Source organism: Perca flavescens, chromosome 11, assembly GCF_004354835.1.
Source record: "Perca flavescens isolate YP-PL-M2 chromosome 11, PFLA_1.0, whole genome shotgun sequence".
NCBI lineage: Eukaryota > Metazoa > Chordata > Actinopteri > Perciformes > Percidae > Perca > Perca flavescens.
The window spans coordinates 24,232,706-24,253,793 of record NC_041341.1 but is presented as its reverse complement, the minus strand read 5'-3'; the positions used below and the strand labels follow the sequence as shown (position 1 = coordinate 24,253,793).

At 39.2% G+C, this 21,088-nt stretch overlaps 1 protein-coding gene across 3 annotated transcripts in view; it reads right to left on the bottom strand.

Annotated features, from left to right (window-relative positions):
* Positions 1–5,029: 5,029 nt before the first annotated feature.
* erbb4b (erb-b2 receptor tyrosine kinase 4b) overlaps positions 5,030–21,088 on the bottom strand; it is a 356,219-nt gene continuing 340,160 nt past the window's right edge. For 2 of the 3 annotated variants that reach the window (XM_028591051.1, XM_028591052.1), the window contains exons 23-28: positions 20,607–20,753; positions 19,023–19,120; positions 13,872–14,042; positions 8,281–8,530; positions 6,484–6,612; positions 5,030–6,258 (exon numbers count right to left, since the gene is read on the bottom strand). In XM_028591051.1, the coding sequence (XP_028446852.1) occupies positions 5,588–6,258; positions 6,484–6,612; positions 8,281–8,530; positions 13,872–14,042; positions 19,023–19,120; positions 20,607–20,753 (1,466 nt within the window). In that variant the 3' untranslated portion in view covers positions 5,030–5,587. Of the gene's footprint in view, positions 6,259–6,483; positions 6,613–8,280; positions 8,531–13,492; positions 13,523–13,871; positions 14,043–19,022; positions 19,121–20,606; positions 20,754–21,088 lie in introns of those variants that run through there. The other variant, XM_028591053.1, reaches the window with a different exon arrangement.

Sequence of the window (21,088 nt, the reverse complement as noted above, 5' to 3'; positions counted from 1 at the left end):
CTTAACGGTCCAACAACGGCTGTCCCATTTTAAAGGTCCCACGAAATGTGACTAAAAATGAAGCCTGCCTTTGCTTTGGAGGACACAAGTATTTTATTGTTTGCAGTGCTCAATGTACCACAATCAATTGTGCACCAGTCTGTTTTAAGTAGTCAAGCATTCCTCGCAAACTTGTAAAGTTTGCTAAAAATCACATTTATCAGCTATTAATCAATCACACTAACTAAACCAATGAATAATCCACTGCAAGCTGTGAATAATGGAAGCTAGCTATGAACTCCACTTATTTTTCAACCTGGTCTAAACTGCCACTTGTTTATAATGTGTTGAGGTGAAATATCCAAATCATAATGTTAAGTATCATGAAACCTCTCCAAGGTAACCGTTGGTATTTAAATGTTATATGATGTCTGAGGGCAACAGCCTGCGCCTGGTGACATAGCAAAAGCTTAGTGAGTTGTCGAGGAGCACCTGAACACAACATGGTCTGATTTGGTCTTTGTTGATCTAGTCTCATTTAGCAACAATATGCAGGTTCACCCTGGCTTTCAGTTCCTTTTGAAGGCCTCTGGGTTGGGACACAGCTAGTAATTGCTTCAAAGATGAGTAGAAAACATGACAGACTTAAGAAGATGAAGCCTTCAAACTGCATATAAAAAAAACTTCATGTTGCCACAATGACACCCTGAAGAGCAAAGACGAGAGGAAATCAACACCATTTACAATACTCATAACATTTGTTTAAAATACATTAAACCCAAAACAAAAGTAGATGCACAAAATAAATATAACAAGTTACTATAAGGCCGGTTTACTGGTACAGTATTAAGAGGGAGTTATTGTGCTCCTTTAAATAACTACTGTACCTACGAGGCTCACCTTGACACAGAACATAATATATTTATGTATTTAAGTATGACTCATGTTAACATTTGACCACAATCACTTTTCCTTTCCAGATTGTTTTAGTCTTTGTTCGTATTCACTCCACAGTTGCTTTTCTGCCTTCACTGCTTCAGCTGCAGGAAAGTGTTTGCTACATACAATTCTACAGTCACCTCTGAGGAGAAAGAATGAATGGCAATCTACTCTGGTCTCCTCTGCCAGTTACAGTGCACTTGCACCTTCTCCTCTGCTAGCTTTTGTAACATTGATGCATTGGTCGGGTAACATTTCTGGAATACTAATACCTTAGTTTTAACCCTGCTGCAGGATTACAACCTATTGCCTGTCGTTCACGGTTTCTCAGCTGGTGCACTGGGCGAGATTTTGGGTAACATGATTTCCCCGCAGAGCAACAAGGGAAAGTGGATGAATTAGCATTCAAAAAGCTAAAAGCCCCTTGTGATGCTTGCTAGCTGAAAGCCCCAGCAGGTTTTCTCCTCCAGAAGATTGGCTTTATTTTTCCATAGAGATCCATTACGAAGCCTTTGGGTGACTCTTCACTGCTGTCACTGCACTTAAACACACGTCCATACAGTAGTCTACAAGCACTACAACTAATACCTTATGGGTAATGGTAAAAACAGACTTATATAACTGACTTTTAACTCTGAAAACATTGAGAGGATGCTTGCACACATTTACACAAAGACAGTATACACAAGTGTAAACTGATACTTAGCAGAAATCAGCAGAACAATGAGGATCTCAGAAGGTGTGACAGAACAGACCTAACAGCTAAATCCTGTTAGCAACAGAGCAATGTCAATGATACTTAACACAGTGGCGACTTCAAGCCTTTAAGACCATTTAAACCCAAACCCAAAATTCACATTTTTGTTGAGATGCACATTTCAGCAGTACGTCTACTGTGGTATCATGGCACTAATCTATCTTCCATTATACTTGTATTACAATAGGTTTGACGTCCCTTTATGATGTTGCAAAGTGTGCCCCAGCTGGAGCTCAACTGGATGATTATTATTCCCCATAAAACCTGAGACGGGGAGAAAACACTGTGCCAGGGCAACATCTGTGTTTTGGACCCTAAATCATCAACACTGCTTGTCTGAATCTTTCCTCGGCCTGGTGTTTTCAATGTAGAGGCACAAGGTTGTGTAACAGTGATTGTGTATTGGTATGTCAGCAGTGAGACATGCACAGGCATTAGTCAGTCTCCAAATTCATGATATTATCACCTCAGGGTGGGCAATGTGGATACAATTTTTAATCAGGGTATGTGTAGATTAATATTACTATTAATAATATCACTATATATATAAAAAAAACTGTAGATGGAAAAGTTTGTTTGGTTAAAGGGGCACTCCACCAATTTTACACAGGAAGTTCAGTTTTGCCATCACGAACTGTACTAACTGTAAATGAAAACAGCGTTATAATGTCTTCTGTAACTCTGAAGGGAGCTTTACAAAGTCTAAGAAAATAACCTAGGTGATGTCACCGATGATGTCATCAGGGTTATCTCTTCTTGGGCTTGAGACTTTTTAACAGAAAGCCTGCAAGCCTTACAAACTAGAGGTGTGGGGCTTAGGAGGTAGAAAGAGTCTAATGAATTAAGATGCATCAAGTTTGAATGAGTTGCTTTATTGGAATTGTAGGACTTTTTGGAGTCCTACAATTTTTGGAGCTTAACCCATACAGGTACATCGGTATTTTTTTGAAACTTAACTTTTTCTATGAATTTTGGCCTTACATCCACACACAAACTGTTTTAGGTCATTGACAATTGATCTTTTCAAAAACTGCTGCAAAGGAGAAGATTTTAAGAAACGTTTTTAGTGTTGTGTTGGTTTTTGGATTGTAACGTCAGAGCGTGGGCAATTATCGCCACTACATTTCATGCAATGGCGGACATGGCCAAAATAGTGCTGGTTCTAACCTTGCTAACAGAACTTTTTTACATGTTTACACATGAATGTACAGTTAATCTTCCACTATATTGAGGAACACCGGTGTCAGAATGCATTACAGAGCAATCAATGCACTATTGGAGCCAGGTAGCCTTCCAGTAATAACTTTTTTTAGGCCGTCTGATTGGCCAACATCTTATTCTTTGTGTGATTGTCCAACATGGCTTTAGGGTTAGGATTATATCGCTGTGTTGTTTTGGGATGCTCTTGACAGTGCTTTGAAGTGTTTTTGCATTTTCATTTGTTTTTTTAAAATAGTGCTTGTGTGGATGGGATTTCTTTGAAGACTGAAGGAGGGAAAAACTCTGTTTTCAAAAATACCTGTGTATGCCTGGACTAGGCCTTAGAGTCCGGATCTCTTGGCCTTTGCACCTTCAATTTAGATTTTTCGTCTAAAATTTGTCTCTTTTAAGTCCTCCAACTTCATGGAAGTGCAATATTGAACACTGGAGTAACCCTTTAATCCAGTGAATTTAACACCCAAACTATCAAGGTATTTCATCACATTGATGCAAAATTGTCCAGTCAAATAAAATATATCAAAGGGATAGCTACCTGGGTATGAACGGTACTGGAAATTTGACAAAGTTCTGTCCCCTGACATTGTACATCATTGTATATAACCCAACCCCAGCTATTACTATCATTATTATTCTTTAGAAAGTAGGGTCCTTTGTTATAATGTGAAATGCCTGATGAAACAGATAACACGAGCCCTCGGCATCTTACTGTAAATTATAGTTGCATGAAAAAAGAAAACAAATAATATTGAATTGCCGCTTAGAGCGGGAATAACAGCAACGTAATTTGGCTGTGTAAGAGCATTAAGTGCTATTAAATTATCAACGCCAGTCTAAATTAGGCTTCAAAGTCATTTGAAAGCAGATGCTAGTAGTCTCCATCAGAGTTTACTGTGGCATCTGGCAGTATTGTATGAATACAGAAAGCTAGCCATCGGAGGATTCAGTGATAACCTATACTGTAATATCTCACCATTAATGTCAAATACCAATAGAAAAGAAAGTGTCCCATTTTTTCTCATAGTGTTCCACCGTATAAATGTGGAGGAGGCAGTCTTTCCTCTTGTTCCACCTTAACATTAAGAGACAGAGCTGTAGTCATGACTACGTGGTCAAAGTTAATTTTCTATGAACATAAAGAGGTGCAAAAACAACCTTTGTCCTTGTCTTTTGATGCACATAGAGCCTTTGTCCAGGATTGCATCTATCTGGTAATGACTTTTAAATGGCTTATTTACAGCTCTGCAGGGTTAGCCTCTTAGCCACAACCACATGGCTCTTTCGTGGCTGGGTGTCTTTGCTGTTTGCATATGGGTAAGTATAAGACAAGGTGACAAAGTAAACAGATCCCTAATGCTTATGAAGAAAAAAAGGATTATGCATTGATCCAGATTCTAAAATCAAATATTTTTCCCTTATGTTCAGTTATATGCATCCATCATCACGCTCCTTTCCCTGTTAAATGATCTGTCCATTCCCAAGCATCAGTTCCATTGAAACATTATTCCTTGTACTGCAGTTACCATTGGTTATTTCACTTACGGTGCTGCTTACAATGATCTTATGAATATTAATGTGGATGATTTGCTGATTTGCCTTTGGACCAGATTATTGTGAATGAAAGTAGAACAAGAGGGATACGGACGTGGGATGTTAAGGGTCGTCTTCTGAGCGATCAACCTTTTAAATCCCACCCTATTCATGCCAATAATTACCAGGTACCGGCTGTTATCACAGCTTTCCATAAAACTGTGGTGACATTTCCTTTCCTGTTGACCCTTTTTCTGCGCTGCAACACTGACTGCCAATATCGGCACACTCTGTCTTCCAGCACAAGGTCAATTGAGCTTCTCTTCCAGAATATATTTCAAACGATAGCAAGCTTATCTCAGTGTGGGTGTATTTATGAATTAATGTATGGACATTATTGGTGTGTCAAGGCTGCAGGCATGTTAACATGTTTTAGGTATGATAAGAGCTGTGTGTGATAAATGTTTGAATTCCATTACTGGTGCAGTAACGTGTAAAAGTCAAAGAAGCATGTGTGCAGGCATGCAAGCCACATCTGGGCTCTTCAGCATGAATGCGGCGAGTTTGCTGATTAATTACGACACAACTCCATGTGCATGTGTCATTTAATAGATTGCACACAAGCAATAACAATGTGTGCATACTGCAATGTGTGCATCTATCTGGGTGGAAATGTGCCAAAAGGACATGGTAAACTGTAATGGATAGGTACAGTGTATAAAGAAACGCATGTAAGGTCAGGGCGATAATCCTCTCTTTGGGCTAACCTCAGTTTATTTCTCCCTTTTTATCTGATTGAACATCTTATTTCTTTCATTGTGTTGTTTTTGTGCATTTCTGATACTTAAGATGGCAGGACAGTGTGCTCCAGAATAGAACAAACTTCGACGCGACTTGCTTTCATGGCCAAGGATGGAGCTAAAAAAGATGGTTTGAATGTCAAGTGAGGCTGTCAGTGACTGTTATTGTAGACTTGTCAAGAAAAGGCAAAACCTTGGAGTAAGACTAAAAGACTTGCAATCAGACATAATAGAGAGACATGTTCAGGGTGCAATGAGAACCCAGGTTGAGAAGTACTGCATGGAAACAAGTGGACTGTTCAACGTCCATGTATCTCCACCCCTATCCCTCTATTCATCCCTCCATTGTGCTACAGCTTGGTCACTACACTACAGTGTTCCTCTGTCTGTATGGAGGGGGTGGCAGCACATTGCCAGCTTTCATAGCAGCCTCGGACAAGTACTCCTGGTTTTCGGCCACAGCAGGGCGAATGCGTCCATTCTGCCGGTAGAAGAAGCGTGTGCTGCAGTCCTGCAGGTACTCAGGGTTGTGCAGTGAGGACTTCGGGGGTAGACTGTGCTGCCAGTATTCAGGATTGTCAAAAGTGGCCTTCTTGCCTTTCTTATCAAACATGATGGTGCTGCTGGTGATGCCTGAGTGCAGAGCGTGTCCTGAATGCCCCGGATGAAGGGTGTGTGATGGATACGATGGGTGTGGGAGGTGGCCAGGGGGAATCACATATCCAGAGTAGGAGACCGTGTGGCTTGATGTTGATGGGTTGACTGTCTGCGATACTGTTTGGGCAGCAGAGGATCCAAGGCCAGAGATGGAGACTGCACCAGCCAATCCGTTCTTGTCCCCAGGGTTAAGGAAGGTATTCAGATACAGTGGCTCGTTGATGTACTCATCGTCCCCGTGGGTGGACTGGCTCTTGGGGCCAGCAGAAGCTCCAGCCATGTGCAGGGTGTGGCAACCCGCTCCATCAATCACTGCGTGGGCGTCACCATTTCTACGGCGTGTAACAAAGGGGTTTTCCTCTACTGGGTTGAGATAGTCTGGAATCAAAACAAAAAAAAAACGTACATGCTTACAACAGTGCATTTCAATGGCCTTTGGGTTAGCATATACAGTATCAATGTGAAATTTGTGAATAAACACAAACTATTTATTTCAGTTTCAGTTTATTTATTACCCTCCCGCCAAACTTCTAACTGCTAACCAATCAATGCCAATCTGCTAACTTTATAGACAAAGTCAATAGTTCTCAAAAACTGAGTAACCTGAGTTGTTCTTGTCTCTCATGGCAGTCATGTAGCTGTCCTGGTCCTTGTCTCCTTTTGCTCCTCGCTCTGCTAAAAGACTGGTGGGATCGGCACTGTAACGCTGTCCACTACTGTCCTCCCCTCCACCTTGGAAAGCAAAAAGACAGGAAGCATGAAATACATTTAGAATATGGTACTTAACAAAACATGTCTCCATGACCCCCAACTGGCACCGGCAGACAACCGCCCACCAAGAGCCTGGGTCTGTCCCAGGTTTCTCCCTAAAAGGAAGTTTTACTCACCACTCAAGGTTTCTGCCTAAAGTTTTTCCTTGCCACTAAATGCTTGCTCTTACGGGAATTACTGGAATTGTTGGGGCTTTGTAAATTATAGAGTGTGGTCTAGACCTACTCTATCTGTAAAGTGTCTCGAGATAAGTCTTGTTATGATTTGACACTATAAATAAAACTGGATGGAAATTGAATGAATGAAAGGATCCTGGATACAGATTTGGGGTATTTATCTGCATCATCCTTTTAATGCAAGTTGTTCTTCACCAATAAACAAGCATCATGCATTTTCAATGCAATCCATTCTTGCGTATATAGAGCTGCAAAGATTAATAGATTAGTTGTCAACTATTAATCCCCAACTGTATTGGTATCGATTGGTTTGAATCTTTTTTCATGAAAAAAAGTAAAACATTCTGATTCCAGCTTCTCAAATGTTAATATGTTCTAGTTTCTTCACTCCTCTATGACAGTACACTGAATATCTTTGAGTTGTGGACAAAACAAGACATGTGAGGAAGTCATCTTGGGCTTTGGGAAACAGTGATTGACATGTTTCACCATTTTCTGACATTTTATAGACCAAACAACTAATCGATTAATCGAGAAAATAATCAACAGATTAATCCGCAATGAAAATAATTGTTGTTGCAGCCCTACTCGTGTACTATCTATTTTGTCCTGTGACTAAACTCTCAGGGCTATGGCTAATGTCAAGCACTATGTATTTGTATGGGGATTTAGAGGTTTTAGTAACCTGAGGTGCATTTTTCATCTGTCGACAATAGATAGATCACTATCAGTGCTTAAATAGAACCATCGGCAGTATGACATACTCATACCCTATCACCATTTTCCGATGAATGCATATTAGGTAGAAACACATTTATTTATAAAATTTACTTAAGGCTTGATTTCTCATTTTCTCAACCAAACAAAAATCTTGCACTGGGGGCTCAACAAAACTAGAAGCAGCCAGTGCTGCTGCTTCTCTCCTGTTGGTTGAGAGGCGTAATATGTGGTTCAGTTTTGCCAGACAGCTGCTAGATATGAGCTTAGCCTTTTGTGCTTATCTCCCAAATCCTCTACTGGTGAGTGATCCACCGTGACAGTACAATACCAATGGGGAAACAGCAGATGGGTTTATACAAAAAAGGGCAAGAGCCTATCTGCTCACTTAAAGGTTTTTATTGATAAGTTATAGATCAAATTAGGGTTTATTTGATTTTTTTTTTTAAATATGTATGTGAATGTGTTAGTAGAAAAGGGCTATGGTGTAGGAAAAAAGGACATACAAAAACTTTTAAATGCATAATACAATTTACTGAAACTAACTAACTGACTGACTGACTAACTAATAATAACTGATAAAAGGAAATCAATAATTTAAACATCTAAATAGATTGTTGGTAATATTGTTTGATTCTTTTTTTAGAGTTTGGTGTAATAACACACACACACACACACACATACACACTTAGTGAGGAGATTGCTATTTCCATCAGTTTTTTCAACTTTGCTTTACCTTGTCCTGCAGCGAGAACCGTGCCAGGCCCAAGGGTACTTGACCTCGGGGAGGCCTGCTTCCTCAGGGTTCCATTGCAGCGAGGGTCGTCCTGATTACCACGGCCAAATCCACTACCAATCTGCCCCCCTGAGGACAGGTCCTGTGGTTGGAGGCAGCTTCCAGACGCGGGTGGAACAGAGACCACTCTGGGGAGGCTGGCCAGCATGTCCTCCATGCTGAAGCTGGGGTCCTGGTAGCTATACTGGTTCTGGGTAGAACGAGAGAAGGGAGAGGGTAAGTAAGGACAGAGGGGCAGCAATGTCAGACACAATTACAAGACTATCAATTTACCAGCACAGCAAACTCTGAGACAAATACAAGTGGGGAGTTATGGCAAAGTTTTTACTCCTCCTTTATGGATGATTAAAGTTATGCTTATTAACCAAGTGAGGAAATAAATTGTGTATTTTCCAGTCTTTGGCCCTTACAATAGTTATGAAAATAGGTGGTTTGATTTACTAGAGAAGAACATGTAAAAAAACACAAAAAAGTACAATATACAACAATAAAATAAGCACTTAACAAGTATCATACATGTATTTGTGCATGAAGTCCAAAAAATAGGCAAGTTCTTAGTACCATTGTTCATCTGTAATATTAAAATGTGACAAGCAGGGGGGACAAACAGCAGTGCCAAACAATGATATGGCAGCATGACTGCCAAGGACAATTTAATTAAAAGGATTTTAATTAAAGGGCTCCATGCAGCAGAGTCTTAAAGTAGCCATATCAGCCCTGCCCTGCTGTGTGCATTTGTGTCTACAGTCATGACAAAAAGTGGCTTCCTTAGAACCTCACCGGCTGCTTTATTCTGATTTATCTTTCATTTTAGCAGGAATCCAGCAAGACATTTGTTTTCTGTTTCACATTCTCTCGCTTACATTCCTTGCATGGCCTCTGAGCAGTCTGTAATGATACTAATAAGATAGAAAATCTGTTTTTCCCTGTTGCACTTATTTGTCTTTAAACATGGAAGTTGAAAGAATTACAAAGGGGGCCAAAGTTCATGGATTTCTGATCTGTGAATGAAGGTGCAGGCTCATATCCCACTTCTGATCAGCAGTTTTGACTTATTTATTTTTCAGGTTTCTCAATTATTCATGACTTTTGGCATCCTGTAAACCACACCAAAGTGGTGCCTCAGGCATGTACCATAAGTCAGACCTAAATAACCTTTAATTAGAAATAGAGATGGGTCACTGATTGGAGAATTACAGACTCTTTTTAGTTTGTGGAGTATTTTAGCAGTACAACTGTCAAATTTAATAAGATATTAGGACCAAGTATCAGCAAATAGCAGCTTCAAACCAAAGTTTGACTACTCTACTACTACTACTTCATCTTTAAAAAAAACATTTTTAGATATTTTACACCTTTTAGGCTATCAAGTGATGTTGTAATTTTGCAACCTAGGGTTCTACAGGGTTAAGAGAATGCACAAAAGGCAGCAAACTATCAATAACTTTAAAGAAACTTTTTCACTTCATTTTGTGTGTGTAACAGCATCATTCTTTTCCATTGTCTGTCTATCACAGTTGGATTATTCCTCACTTTCTGATGCAGTGGTCTGTACTCTAAGCCTGGAGGGATAATTGAAGCTCCAAAGCTCACGCTGTGTTTTCATTCCACTACATCTATTAGACCACCCTCTCTCAGTCCTCATTTACACCTCCTCCTCTTCCTCCTCCTCCTCCCTTTTCTCTAGTCCAATAAAAACACAATTTCTAACATAAACACAAAAGTAACATTTCTTTAAATAATGTTTGAATTCATTAAAGTGAACCGTCACAGTCACATTATTTGTTCAATATTTGGGCCAAAATTGGACTTAATTAAACCATAGTGGAAACAGGGTGAATTGTGGAAAAGTTAAAGTAATAAGTGTCCCATTCAAATGAATCTCTTTAAAAAGCAGAGTGAGCTTGTAGCAATGCACAGGTTTTGGCCACTATTAAACTTCTTCCATATTCTGTTATTGTTATACATAAGGATGCACATACATGTCAGTTAAGTGTGGCAATAACAGTGTGTGTGTGTAAGAGTAAATCAAGGAAAAGTTCTTTCAGCCACGTACAACTAGTAAGTGAAGAATATATTTATGGGTAAATATTGCATGTTGTTGGCTACAATAGTTGAGTTCATTACAATCATCTACATGATTTTTGTGGATAAATGTAACTGGATGAAATTAATCCAATTAACTCAGTGTGCACCCCAATAAAAACGGCCAAAAACAGTGGAGGATAACTTTACCAATATTATGCAAATAAATAATCTGTCACCCCTTAATATTCACCAAACAGTGTTGGAAAAGGAGTCATGTCTCTCACTGGCATTCAGCAGGCATTTTCATCCTGACACAAACACAGGGGGATATTGGAATGTAAAATGGCTGAGTTGCCTGGCTGTGTGACTGGTTTTGTGATAGATTTAAGTCCAAAGTTAGACGGTGAACATTTGAACAGTTTAAGAACTGAGGGAATCTGGCTGTAAACCCCAATTTTGAAGAAGGCAATTACCATAGTTTCACAATGGAGAAAGAGCAAGGAAAACAGACGGAGAGAAAAAGGCAGATGAGAGTGAAACTGAGAAAGCTGTGTGAGTTCTGATTTAAATTCTCAATCTTTTTGCATGAACAGGAGGGTCCTGCAGTACACGCTGAGAAAATTCATTACTACATCACTTTAGAGACCATCTATTCTAAATGATCTGAAAGACTACTTTGACTTCATATCGTCTTCTTTCCCATCACGGAAAATGCCAGTCACCCTGATGCTACACTCAGAAAGAAATTGTATTAGTAAAAGTTCATGTGAAATGAAAAGATAAGCAACTAAATTCTAATTGATTCTACAAGAAAAACAAACAAACTAAGTACAAAGTTGAATATTAAATAATACAAGGGCTTCATTTTGTGCAAGTAATGTATTCCTACTTCTGATCAGCCTTGCCTGTGCAATATAGAAGAAACATGTCTGTCTCTTTTTGCAAACAATTAAGCAGGACTAACCAGCCTATTTTTTTATTTAAATGGAAGTTGGTACTGATAGCAAATTTGCTATAAGAAAAACTCAGTTTGATGATTTAAAAATTAACTGACTGCACATTATCCATGATAGCATATATATCAATAAGGCATAGTTTACTCTTGTTGGTCAACATTTCATTTAGCTTATGTGTTAGAAGCGTTAAGTTAAAAGAGGTTAAAGAGGTACTTACAGTAGTACTTTACCACTTTTTATGTTTGGATCTTCTTCATTCACATTCAATTCAGTGAAGGATTTTATTTAGAAAATATTCTGACAGGATCTTCTACATTTCAGGAACACAAATCATTAAAACTATTTAATATATCACTCATGTTATAAAAAGTACCAAATAGGTACTCTAATCAAAAAACAGAGAGCAGACAATACACTTGTGATTTTTTGACTGCTTTGATAGTAACAGTGATTCCAAAAAATAAAACCAACACCAGACCATGAATATTAGGGATGCACCGAATCCAGGATTCGGGTTCGGATTCAGCTGAATATTGGGCTTTTTGACGGGGTTCGGTTTCTGCCAAACCTTAGAATTTTTTTCCACCGAACCAAACCCTACACTTGCACTAGGGCTATGCGCTATGCTGGTCGACGTAATGACGCCGTCGTTGATTACGGGAAGGTGTTTACGTAGGTGGACCGTTCAATGCAGTAGGCTGTGAGAAAGTGAAAATGGTGAAAGTGAAAACTCGCAAGCAGAAAAAGTGCCACCCGGCAGCACCCCAGGCCAAAAGACGGCGACCCAAGCCGAGCCACACTCCCAACCCGCAATGCCGACCTGTCCCGCGGTGGCAAGGACCCCAAACACACAACATCGCCGCTGTTAAAACACCTGCGCATGAAACATCCGAAAGAATATGAGCCATGCATGAAGGAAGCCACAGACAGCAGCCTAAATGTAGCAACCCCAGGTATCGCAAAGGAAGGACAGTCACAGCTAAAAACTTGTGTTAACCAGACAGTGCCTCTCCCGGGCTGTCAGCTCTTCTCTCAGAAAATGATTCTCCCTACAGTGGGAGCAGAGCGACCGAACGGCAGACTGCTGCTTGTTAGCTAAGGTTAGCTTTCTAATTTTACCCACCCAACATGCCTTCATCATACACTGGTTAGCGAAAATTTGCCACACAAAATTGTCACTCATCTGGCGATAGCGAGGTGCTTTCCTACGATGTGAAAAGAGCGTGTGAATTCAACATTAAGTTGTTACATTTAACGATTTAGAGGCTGTGGACGTTGTTTACTGTGTTAATGGACTGAGGATGGGAGTAGGATTCGGTATTCGGTTTCGGATTCGGCAGAATCTTAACTAGTGGATTCAGTATTCGGCTGAACCCCAAAAATCTGGATTCGGTGCATCCTTAATGAATATACAGTTCAAGTATAAGAAATAAGTCAAAGACATGGCTGTTCTTTCTGTTCAAACGTTTGCATAAATTGCACAGGACATGAACTGCGGAAATTGTAATTGCAAGCAAAACCTGTTTCAATGTAAACTTAAAACAAAAAGTAAGGAAATTTGTGTTTGGTGGATTATTTCTCTGTGGTAACAATGCCTTTTGGCAATAACTCTTATACCATTGGAAAGCCTTTTTAGTTCCCTTTCAAATGGTGCCCCATTTGTATGGAACATGCATTTGTGGGATGAGCAGCAGAGCTCAGTATGTGGGTTGCGCCCATGAAAAATTTGCCAAATCGTCTCTGACAATGCCAAACAGCTTTTCTTTACTGTTGCTATTGACTCTTGTTTTGAGCTTCTGGTACCCCCAGGTGCTGACAATCAGGTGCCTGATTCTGCAACCAGTGGCCATCCCATATCTCCACAGTCTGGGACCAAACTCTATCCTCCAAGTTGACAATGCTCGTCCCCACAGAGTGGGGTTTATCAGAGACTACCTCCAGAGTGTGGGAGTGGAGAGGATGGAATGGCCTGCCAGCAGTCCTGACCTCAACCCCATTGAACACTTGTGGGATCAGCTTAGGTGTGCTGTTCGTGCCAGAGTGACCAACACAATCACGTTGGCTGACTTGCAACAAATGCTGGTTGAAGAATGGGATGCCATCCCACATCAGTGTGTGACCAGGCTGGAGACCAGCATGAGGAGGAGGTCCCAGGCTGTCGTGGCTGTGTATGGTTCTTCCACACGCTACTGAGGCTCCTGTTTGTGAAATGAATAAATTGTTAAATTGCCAATATGTCTTGTTTCTTCAAACTTCAATCATCCAATCTACCAAACGAGTCAATGGCAGAATAAGCTCTTTGGCATTGACACAACCCACATACTCAGCGCAGCTGCTCATCCCACAAATGCATGTTCCTTACAAATGGGGCACCATTTGAAAGATAACTAAACAGGCTTCCAAAAGCATTGTTACCACAGAGAAATAATCCACCAAACATACATTTCCTTACTTTTTATTTTAAGTTACATATGGGCACCTGACAATTGTTTTAATATAGACTTGGAAAACAATGATTCTTTAAAGTGTTTGAAGATTCTTAAATACCTTGTTGGAGTCCATGTGTGTACGGGGAGTGTATGCCAGTGGTGGAATGTTGAAAGAGTGGGGCACCAGGTACTCTTCAGCATCCATCAGGTCCTCCAGCTCCTCCTCGTCCAGGAGGCTCTGGAAGAACTTGCTGTCGCTGGGGCTGGGCAGCTTCATGCGGTCGTCACCCTGAGTAAAGTTGTGTGTGGATGCACATGTGTGTGTCCAGTAATTTGTATTAGTGATTAATGATGAAGAAATTATGTAACTAATCAGTTTTTAAATGTGTCAACTTTAGTAAATATTAATAAACCTTATTTTTATAGCACCTTTCCAACACAGTCTCACTCCCTACTTGTCAAATGTATGACGCATGGTCAAGGACCCTGGCGTCAAGTTTCAACGAAATAGGGGTACCCTTGACGTTATTTTTCGACGAGGGGGTCCGTCAAATAGACATTCATGTTATTCCCTCACCGTCGGATATCGACGTAAGAAAAAAACACGCCCCCCGCCCCTTAACTCGAAATCTGTGACAGTTATTGGTATTTTTAGCCCAATAACCGCTGTTTTAATCAACATTATTCACGAGATAGTATCATGGTTTATATGTATTTATTTTTATGTTATTATTTCGGTATATTTCGCCAGGGAAGCTGGATTGCTTTTTTTTGTTGATTTATATTTTTAAACTATAATGCTACATCTATCAACATTTATTTAGATGTTATCATGGTATTCATTTCTTTACTTTAATAATATTATTTCGGTCTTATTACCGGTGAAATATTACAGTATGTGCTGTAATACAGAACATTACGATATGATCAGAGCAGGAAGCATTCAAAGCCGATAGGCCTATCCCCCAATGCAATGCGGCCATTCATTTCAAAGAATCGGGCAGCGATCAGCTGGTCTTTAACGCCAGGATCGCTTCAATATACATATATACAGTCAGTGATTGTGTCACCAGCAACAACACGTTGCTCAGTTTTGTTCCAGTAAGTTATGAACCATAATAACGGTTAAACGAATCCGCGGAAAACTCCGGAAGTGACGTGATACGTCCCGCTCAGCGGATACGAAGATACAAATATATAGGCCTAACATTCGTAATATTAATGTTTTTTTCTAATGTTGTATTTGAGGAGTTAAACAATAAAGATAGTTATAATATTAAAATACAGTTTCACGTATTTGTCTATGTTTAAACGAATCCGCGGAAGTGACGTGGAAATTCCACATCTCGTCTGTGAAAGAATGTTCCACGTTGTACGTGAGACTTTACACAATAAAATACTAATAATGAAAAAATTGTGTTTTATATTTAGCACTTTGATTTGCCTTATATATACTATATAAAAAACCTACAGTTGAGTGTTTAGAAATACAGCCTAATGGCTTGTTTGACTAATTTGAATTTGTTTTGAATTGTACTGCTGTGAAAAACAAACTATATACAAAGAGAAGCATTTTTTATTTTATTTTCCATACATAGTTATTTAAAAACGCAATTTTCTAATTTTGCAGTTGATGAATATTAATAGCAAAGACTAAAGGGGAAAAACATGAGTATATTTATGTGTGGGACTTAGTTTGATTTAAAATCACACTGCATTATTAGTTGTTTTGAAATATCAATTTATGGTAGGCCTAACATATTCATTATTATATTCAGAAGATGATCCTCATATTCATCACCGTGGTTACAGCTTGTAGCCATCCTAACCTTTGTAGCCTTTACTGAGACTACCTTTTCAAAATTAAGAAGGGACTAGTTTTAAGAAGCATTTTCAGGAAATTAAAAGGATAAGCAGATTGTTACCGAGGTTTTTGTTCACTGAGTAAGATGTATAAAGATTTGTTTGGGTATGTATACATATACAACATTTGTATATGTATGGCATTTTTGGCACACTTCTACCTCAGCACTACTGCACAAAGACAAAACTCACACATCTCATTCAACCATTTCACAAGCTGAGAAAAGGGTCATGACATGGGTCAGAGCAGTGGTTCCCAACCTTTTTCCTTGGTGCCCCCCCCTACTCATGTCTAAGAAAAGCTGACACCCCCCCTTTGAAACTGAAGTTGAGGTAACTCTCGAGATAGAGCTGGGTCAGAGGATATCAGAGGTCATAAATGATGAACCAATCCATCGGCTCTGCTCCTATAGGCCCAATGGTGTTCATATGGACAACATGCACCTTTGGCTGGAAGGCCCGTGTTGAAAGTGTGTGTTATCATTTAGAGCAGACACCCACAGTGAATCAGAGGGTTTATGTTATACAAGGCTGCATTACAGAGAATTTTATTATGACTATCATGAAGGTTGTGTAGAGGAATAGAGACCAGTCTCTCCAGGCAAGCACACAGAATATGGTCTGCTCTATCTTTATTCTCCATGCCAAGTATGAGCTCTTATCCTTAGCCTATCCTGGCAGAAGATATGGGTAAACTTAACATTTCTAAACTATAAAAACGTTGATGATGATATAGGCCTAATTTGGACCTACCTCAATTAAAACTTTAAATAATGTTGCTTGAGATTGAGGGTGTGCAATAGCTTCATGATATGAAGCATGGTTGTGTTGCTCTTGTCACTGTTTGTGAAAGATGAGCAATAGATTGTTGCTGTGTGATGTGCTTCAGTCTAGACTATATCACTTGTTCATGTTTTTCTATTTTAAGTATGTCAGCTGTATGATAAAACAATATGTCAAGTGTTATTTGTGAAGCATTTGAACTCAAGGCAAATATCCCTCTGGGGACAATAAAGTATCTCCTGCTAAGTGGTCTCCATGATGTGTAAAAATTAAAACGTTGTTGTAGGACTATAGCAAACACATCGTTGGAAAGGTCTCAACCTGGAGAGGAACGTATGTCAGTCTGAAGAGGATACATTACTCCTGCTTTGAAATATTGACCTCTGAACCTTGAACCCAGTACATGTATGAAGGCCTGTCATTTAGCAACAGAAGGTGCTACACACATAAAACCAGCTGTTATAGAAAGCTCTGGACCTCAGCTGTCATATGGTCACCAAATTACCTACTGTAAGCACTGTCAAATATGGTAATAAGCTATTTTCACCTATTTAACGATTCAATTTTTAAAATCTGATGACACCAGTGTGTTCTCCATCCCAAAAAAAACCCAGGGTATATCCAAAATTATACACTGCCAACTTCTACTTATGAGAAATATACCAATATATTTTAAAACTACAACTCCCATAAAAAACGCCACAGAAGCTGTTACAAAGCTTGAGCACTTGTAGTTCTTCCGGGGTGGGTGGGGGGACTCGTTTGGCTCCTCTTTCTGCTGTCTGCCGTGAAATGGCTTGATTCCATTTCAGATCGAGGGGCCCGCCCCGCCGCCGAGCACAATAATATATGAGACAAATACATGAAACTGTATTTTATTATTATAACTATGTTTATTGTTTAACTCCTCAAATACAACTTTAGAAAAAAACTTCAATATAACGAATATTATACATTTGTATCTTCGTATCCGCTGAGCGGGACGTACTACGTCACTTCCGGAGTTTTCCGCGGATTCGTTTAAACGTTATTATGGTTCATAACTTACTGGAACAAAACTGAGCAACGTGTTGTTGCTGGTGACACAATCACTGACCGTATATATGTATATTGAAGCGATCCTGGTGTTAAAGACCAGCTGATCGCTGCCCGATTCTTTGAAATGAATGGCCGCATTGCATTGGGGGATAGGCCTATCGGCTTTGAATGCGTCCTGCTCGGATCATATCGTAATATTCTGTATTAGCCTATACTGTAATATTTCACCGGTAATAAGACCGAAATAATATTATTAAAGTAAAGAAATGAATACCATGATAACATCTAAATAAATGTTGATAGATGTAGCAATATAGTTTAAAAAATATAAATCAACAAAAAAGCAATCCAGCTTACCTGGCCGAAATATACCGAAATAATAACATAAAAAGAAATACATATAAACCATGATAATATCTCGTGAATAATGTTGATTAAAACAGCGGTTATTGGGCTAAAAATATCAATAACTGTCACAGATTTCGAGTTAAGGGGCGGGGGGCGTGTTTTTTTCTTTCGTCGATATCCGACGGTGAGGGAATAACATGATGTCTATCTGACGGACCCCCTCGTCGAAAAATAACGTCAAGGGTACCCCTATTTCATTGAAACTTGACGCCAGGGTCCTTGACCATGCGTCATACATTTGAGGAGTAGGGAGTGAGACTGTGTTGACCTTTCATAACATAAAATTCAGCTCAACGTGCTTTATTTTAAGGCCCTTTACATCCTAATGGAAATAATTTCTTTAAAATATTCCCTATTCCTATTTTACTTGAAGGTATCTAAATAAGAGTGACATGACACTGTCATGAACGTGTCATAAACATTATAAACAAGTCATAAACGTTTATGACATAACGCTTCTTTTAGTAAGTGTCATTGGGTTTTTGTCATGACAAGTTATGGTTAGGGTTAGGGTTCATGTGTCATGACTGTGTCATGACTGTGTCATGACAATGTCATGTGTTCATGACAGTGTCAAGTCACTCTTATGTAGATACCTTCAAGTAAAGTGTTACCTTTTATTTAGTTTAAGTTATTTTGGAACTATCACATTAACAAGTAGGTCAAATTTGAAAAAGTATAGTTTTAGGGATTGCGGGCGGATAATAGCAATTGTGCAATGCATCTCTTCATGTTTAATTGTGCATTGTCCCTGTTTAAATAAAATTACATTAAATTAATGTTGTGATCTATTTTTGTTTATTTTTTAAATTGTTTTGTGCCAATATTTACTGACTTCTGCTAATGGTGTCTTAGCATCACTGTGTTTGTTGACTAATTTAAGCCCAGCACAATAACTTATGGGTATAACACACAAGTGATGTAATAAGTACTAATAAGGAATGAGGAAAGTACAATATAATTTGTAATGGATATGAAAGGCACATACTAATTACCTAAACCATATAATGTATAAATTGGCAAATATTAGAAACTTAAACAAAAACAAGCTCAATGGAAAACTGACCCTGTCTTTACTTTGAAGGTAGCTTAATTATTTTGGTTTTTTGACAAGTAGAAAAAGAAATGTCATGTAATCCAGATTTTGGTAGGTATTTTGTCACCAAGATTGACCTACCTGGATGACCAGGTATCTTTGGGGATCACGAGCCATCCGAGTGAACTCTGCAGCCAGCTCCTTGAACTTTGGCCGACTGTCTGCATCAATCATCCAGCCTGAAAAACGTGTTGGTGTTAATGTCCGACCAATATGAAGTTCTAAACTTTGACCCTATTAATGTGCCCCTTTTCCCACAGTAATACTAGCTATAGATGTGTCTCTATACCACCTAAGATCACATTAGTAAAGAATGAGCTCACCTATAGTAACCTGTCAGTGCATTTTGTCATCAAACGTGATGCAAACACTGATAATATAATTCTCCACTTCTGACGGTCTCAAAAGATTTTTTCCATTTAAACCATTTTCCATTATACAAAACTTTCTTATTGGTTTCATAACGAACAATTACAGAATTTTTAATGGTGTTCTTTTGATTGTAATCACTTTTTCCAATCTAAAGATAAATACTGTTTCATCACTAAAATGGCCATATGGAGCAATGTGCGCTTCTGCCAATTTATCTGTGAAAACATGGGTATGATGCCAAAGTGATCATGTGATCTGGCCCTGAGTAGAGCCTGTCTAGGTATCCAGGGAAATAAGAGCTAGAGATCGAAAGACAGAGAGATGTGGCTTTACACAAATTCAGATACAAGAGATTTCATATGTAAAAGTGATCGTCTTTTATCTTTGTACATACTAGTTTCATGCCAATAAAGTCCCTGAATATCAGGAAGTGCATTTCCACCACATGTGTGTAGTGCATCGTGTGTCTCTGAACAGTACTTGGGTGTATTAGTTCTGCAAAAAAGGCAGATAACAGGCAGGTGGCAGTGACCTCTCCCTGCTGTATGTGTGTGTGTGTGCTTGCCAGGTTGGCGCAGGTTCAGGGTGTTGGTAAGAGCCAAGGTGACAGTGAGGGCCAGAGGCTGCAGCTTGGAGCCTACAGGACAAGGCTGGGGTGGCGCTGGCATCAAACCTTTGTCCCGGCAGCAGTGGCCAGAGGTTACAACGCCACCTGTGACCCCAGTTTCTGACAGCATGAGAGCAGTGACCAACATGTTGGTGGTCGGCCAGAAAAAAAAAAAAAGTTCCTACTGTAAATGTTGTTATTTTTGGAGGATTCCTCACTATTATTGCTGAACTGAACTTGAACTGAAATTGAATTTTAGAATAGCAATATTTCACCTTTAAAAAACATATTTGACACCAACTAGACCCGCTTCTTCAAAACCGCTCTTGTGGCATTTTGAAAATCACTCAATAAAACCATAATTATTTTTCTCTGCTGCAACTAAAAAACAGTTAACCCTCCTTTCACCCTTAGAATCCACTGGCTTTTATATGGATTGAATAACAGTGGATGGAAACAAAAAATGCTCGTGTACATTATTATGGAAATAATGTACACTATCATCCCATTGTTATTCCCATTAGTCACTAAGACACAAAAATGTGGAAAAATAGGGTCCAAAATATGGGTTTAAAAAATATGTAGTTCCCCTATAACAATGGTAATGTTTGAGGCTATGGTTTGTGTTGGTGTTGCATTTGATTAAATCATATCGTTTCTGGTATTATTTCCACCCATATACCTACATTTGACCATGACCATGTAGACGTCGATGGTGCAGATGGGCGGCTGAGGAAGACGCTCTCCTTTCTCTAGCAGGTCTGGGATATCTCTGGTGGAAATCCCATCGTATGGCTTCCCTCCAAAGGTCATCACCTCCCAGATGGTTACCCCTTAAAAAAAGGAGAGGACAGAAGGAAGAAAAAGAGGACGTAATTATGAGAGAGCAAAAAGAGTAGAGACCAGTAACGTAGAGCAGAAAAAGAGTGGAGAAAGGAGAAGTAGAATCAAGATGAGAGGCAATGAGCAAGAGTGAGTACAGAAGGATAAAGAGTAGAGAAGAATAAAGAGTTGAGAAAAGGGGGTTATACAGCAAGAGAAGAGAGTAAGTAAGTAAGTAAAGACAAGGGAAGAGAAAAAAGTAAAATAGTTGAAAAGAGAAAATGTGAGATAGACCACAAGAAGTAAAAAAAAGCAACAAAAAAAAAGCAGGAAAAAAAAGACAGAT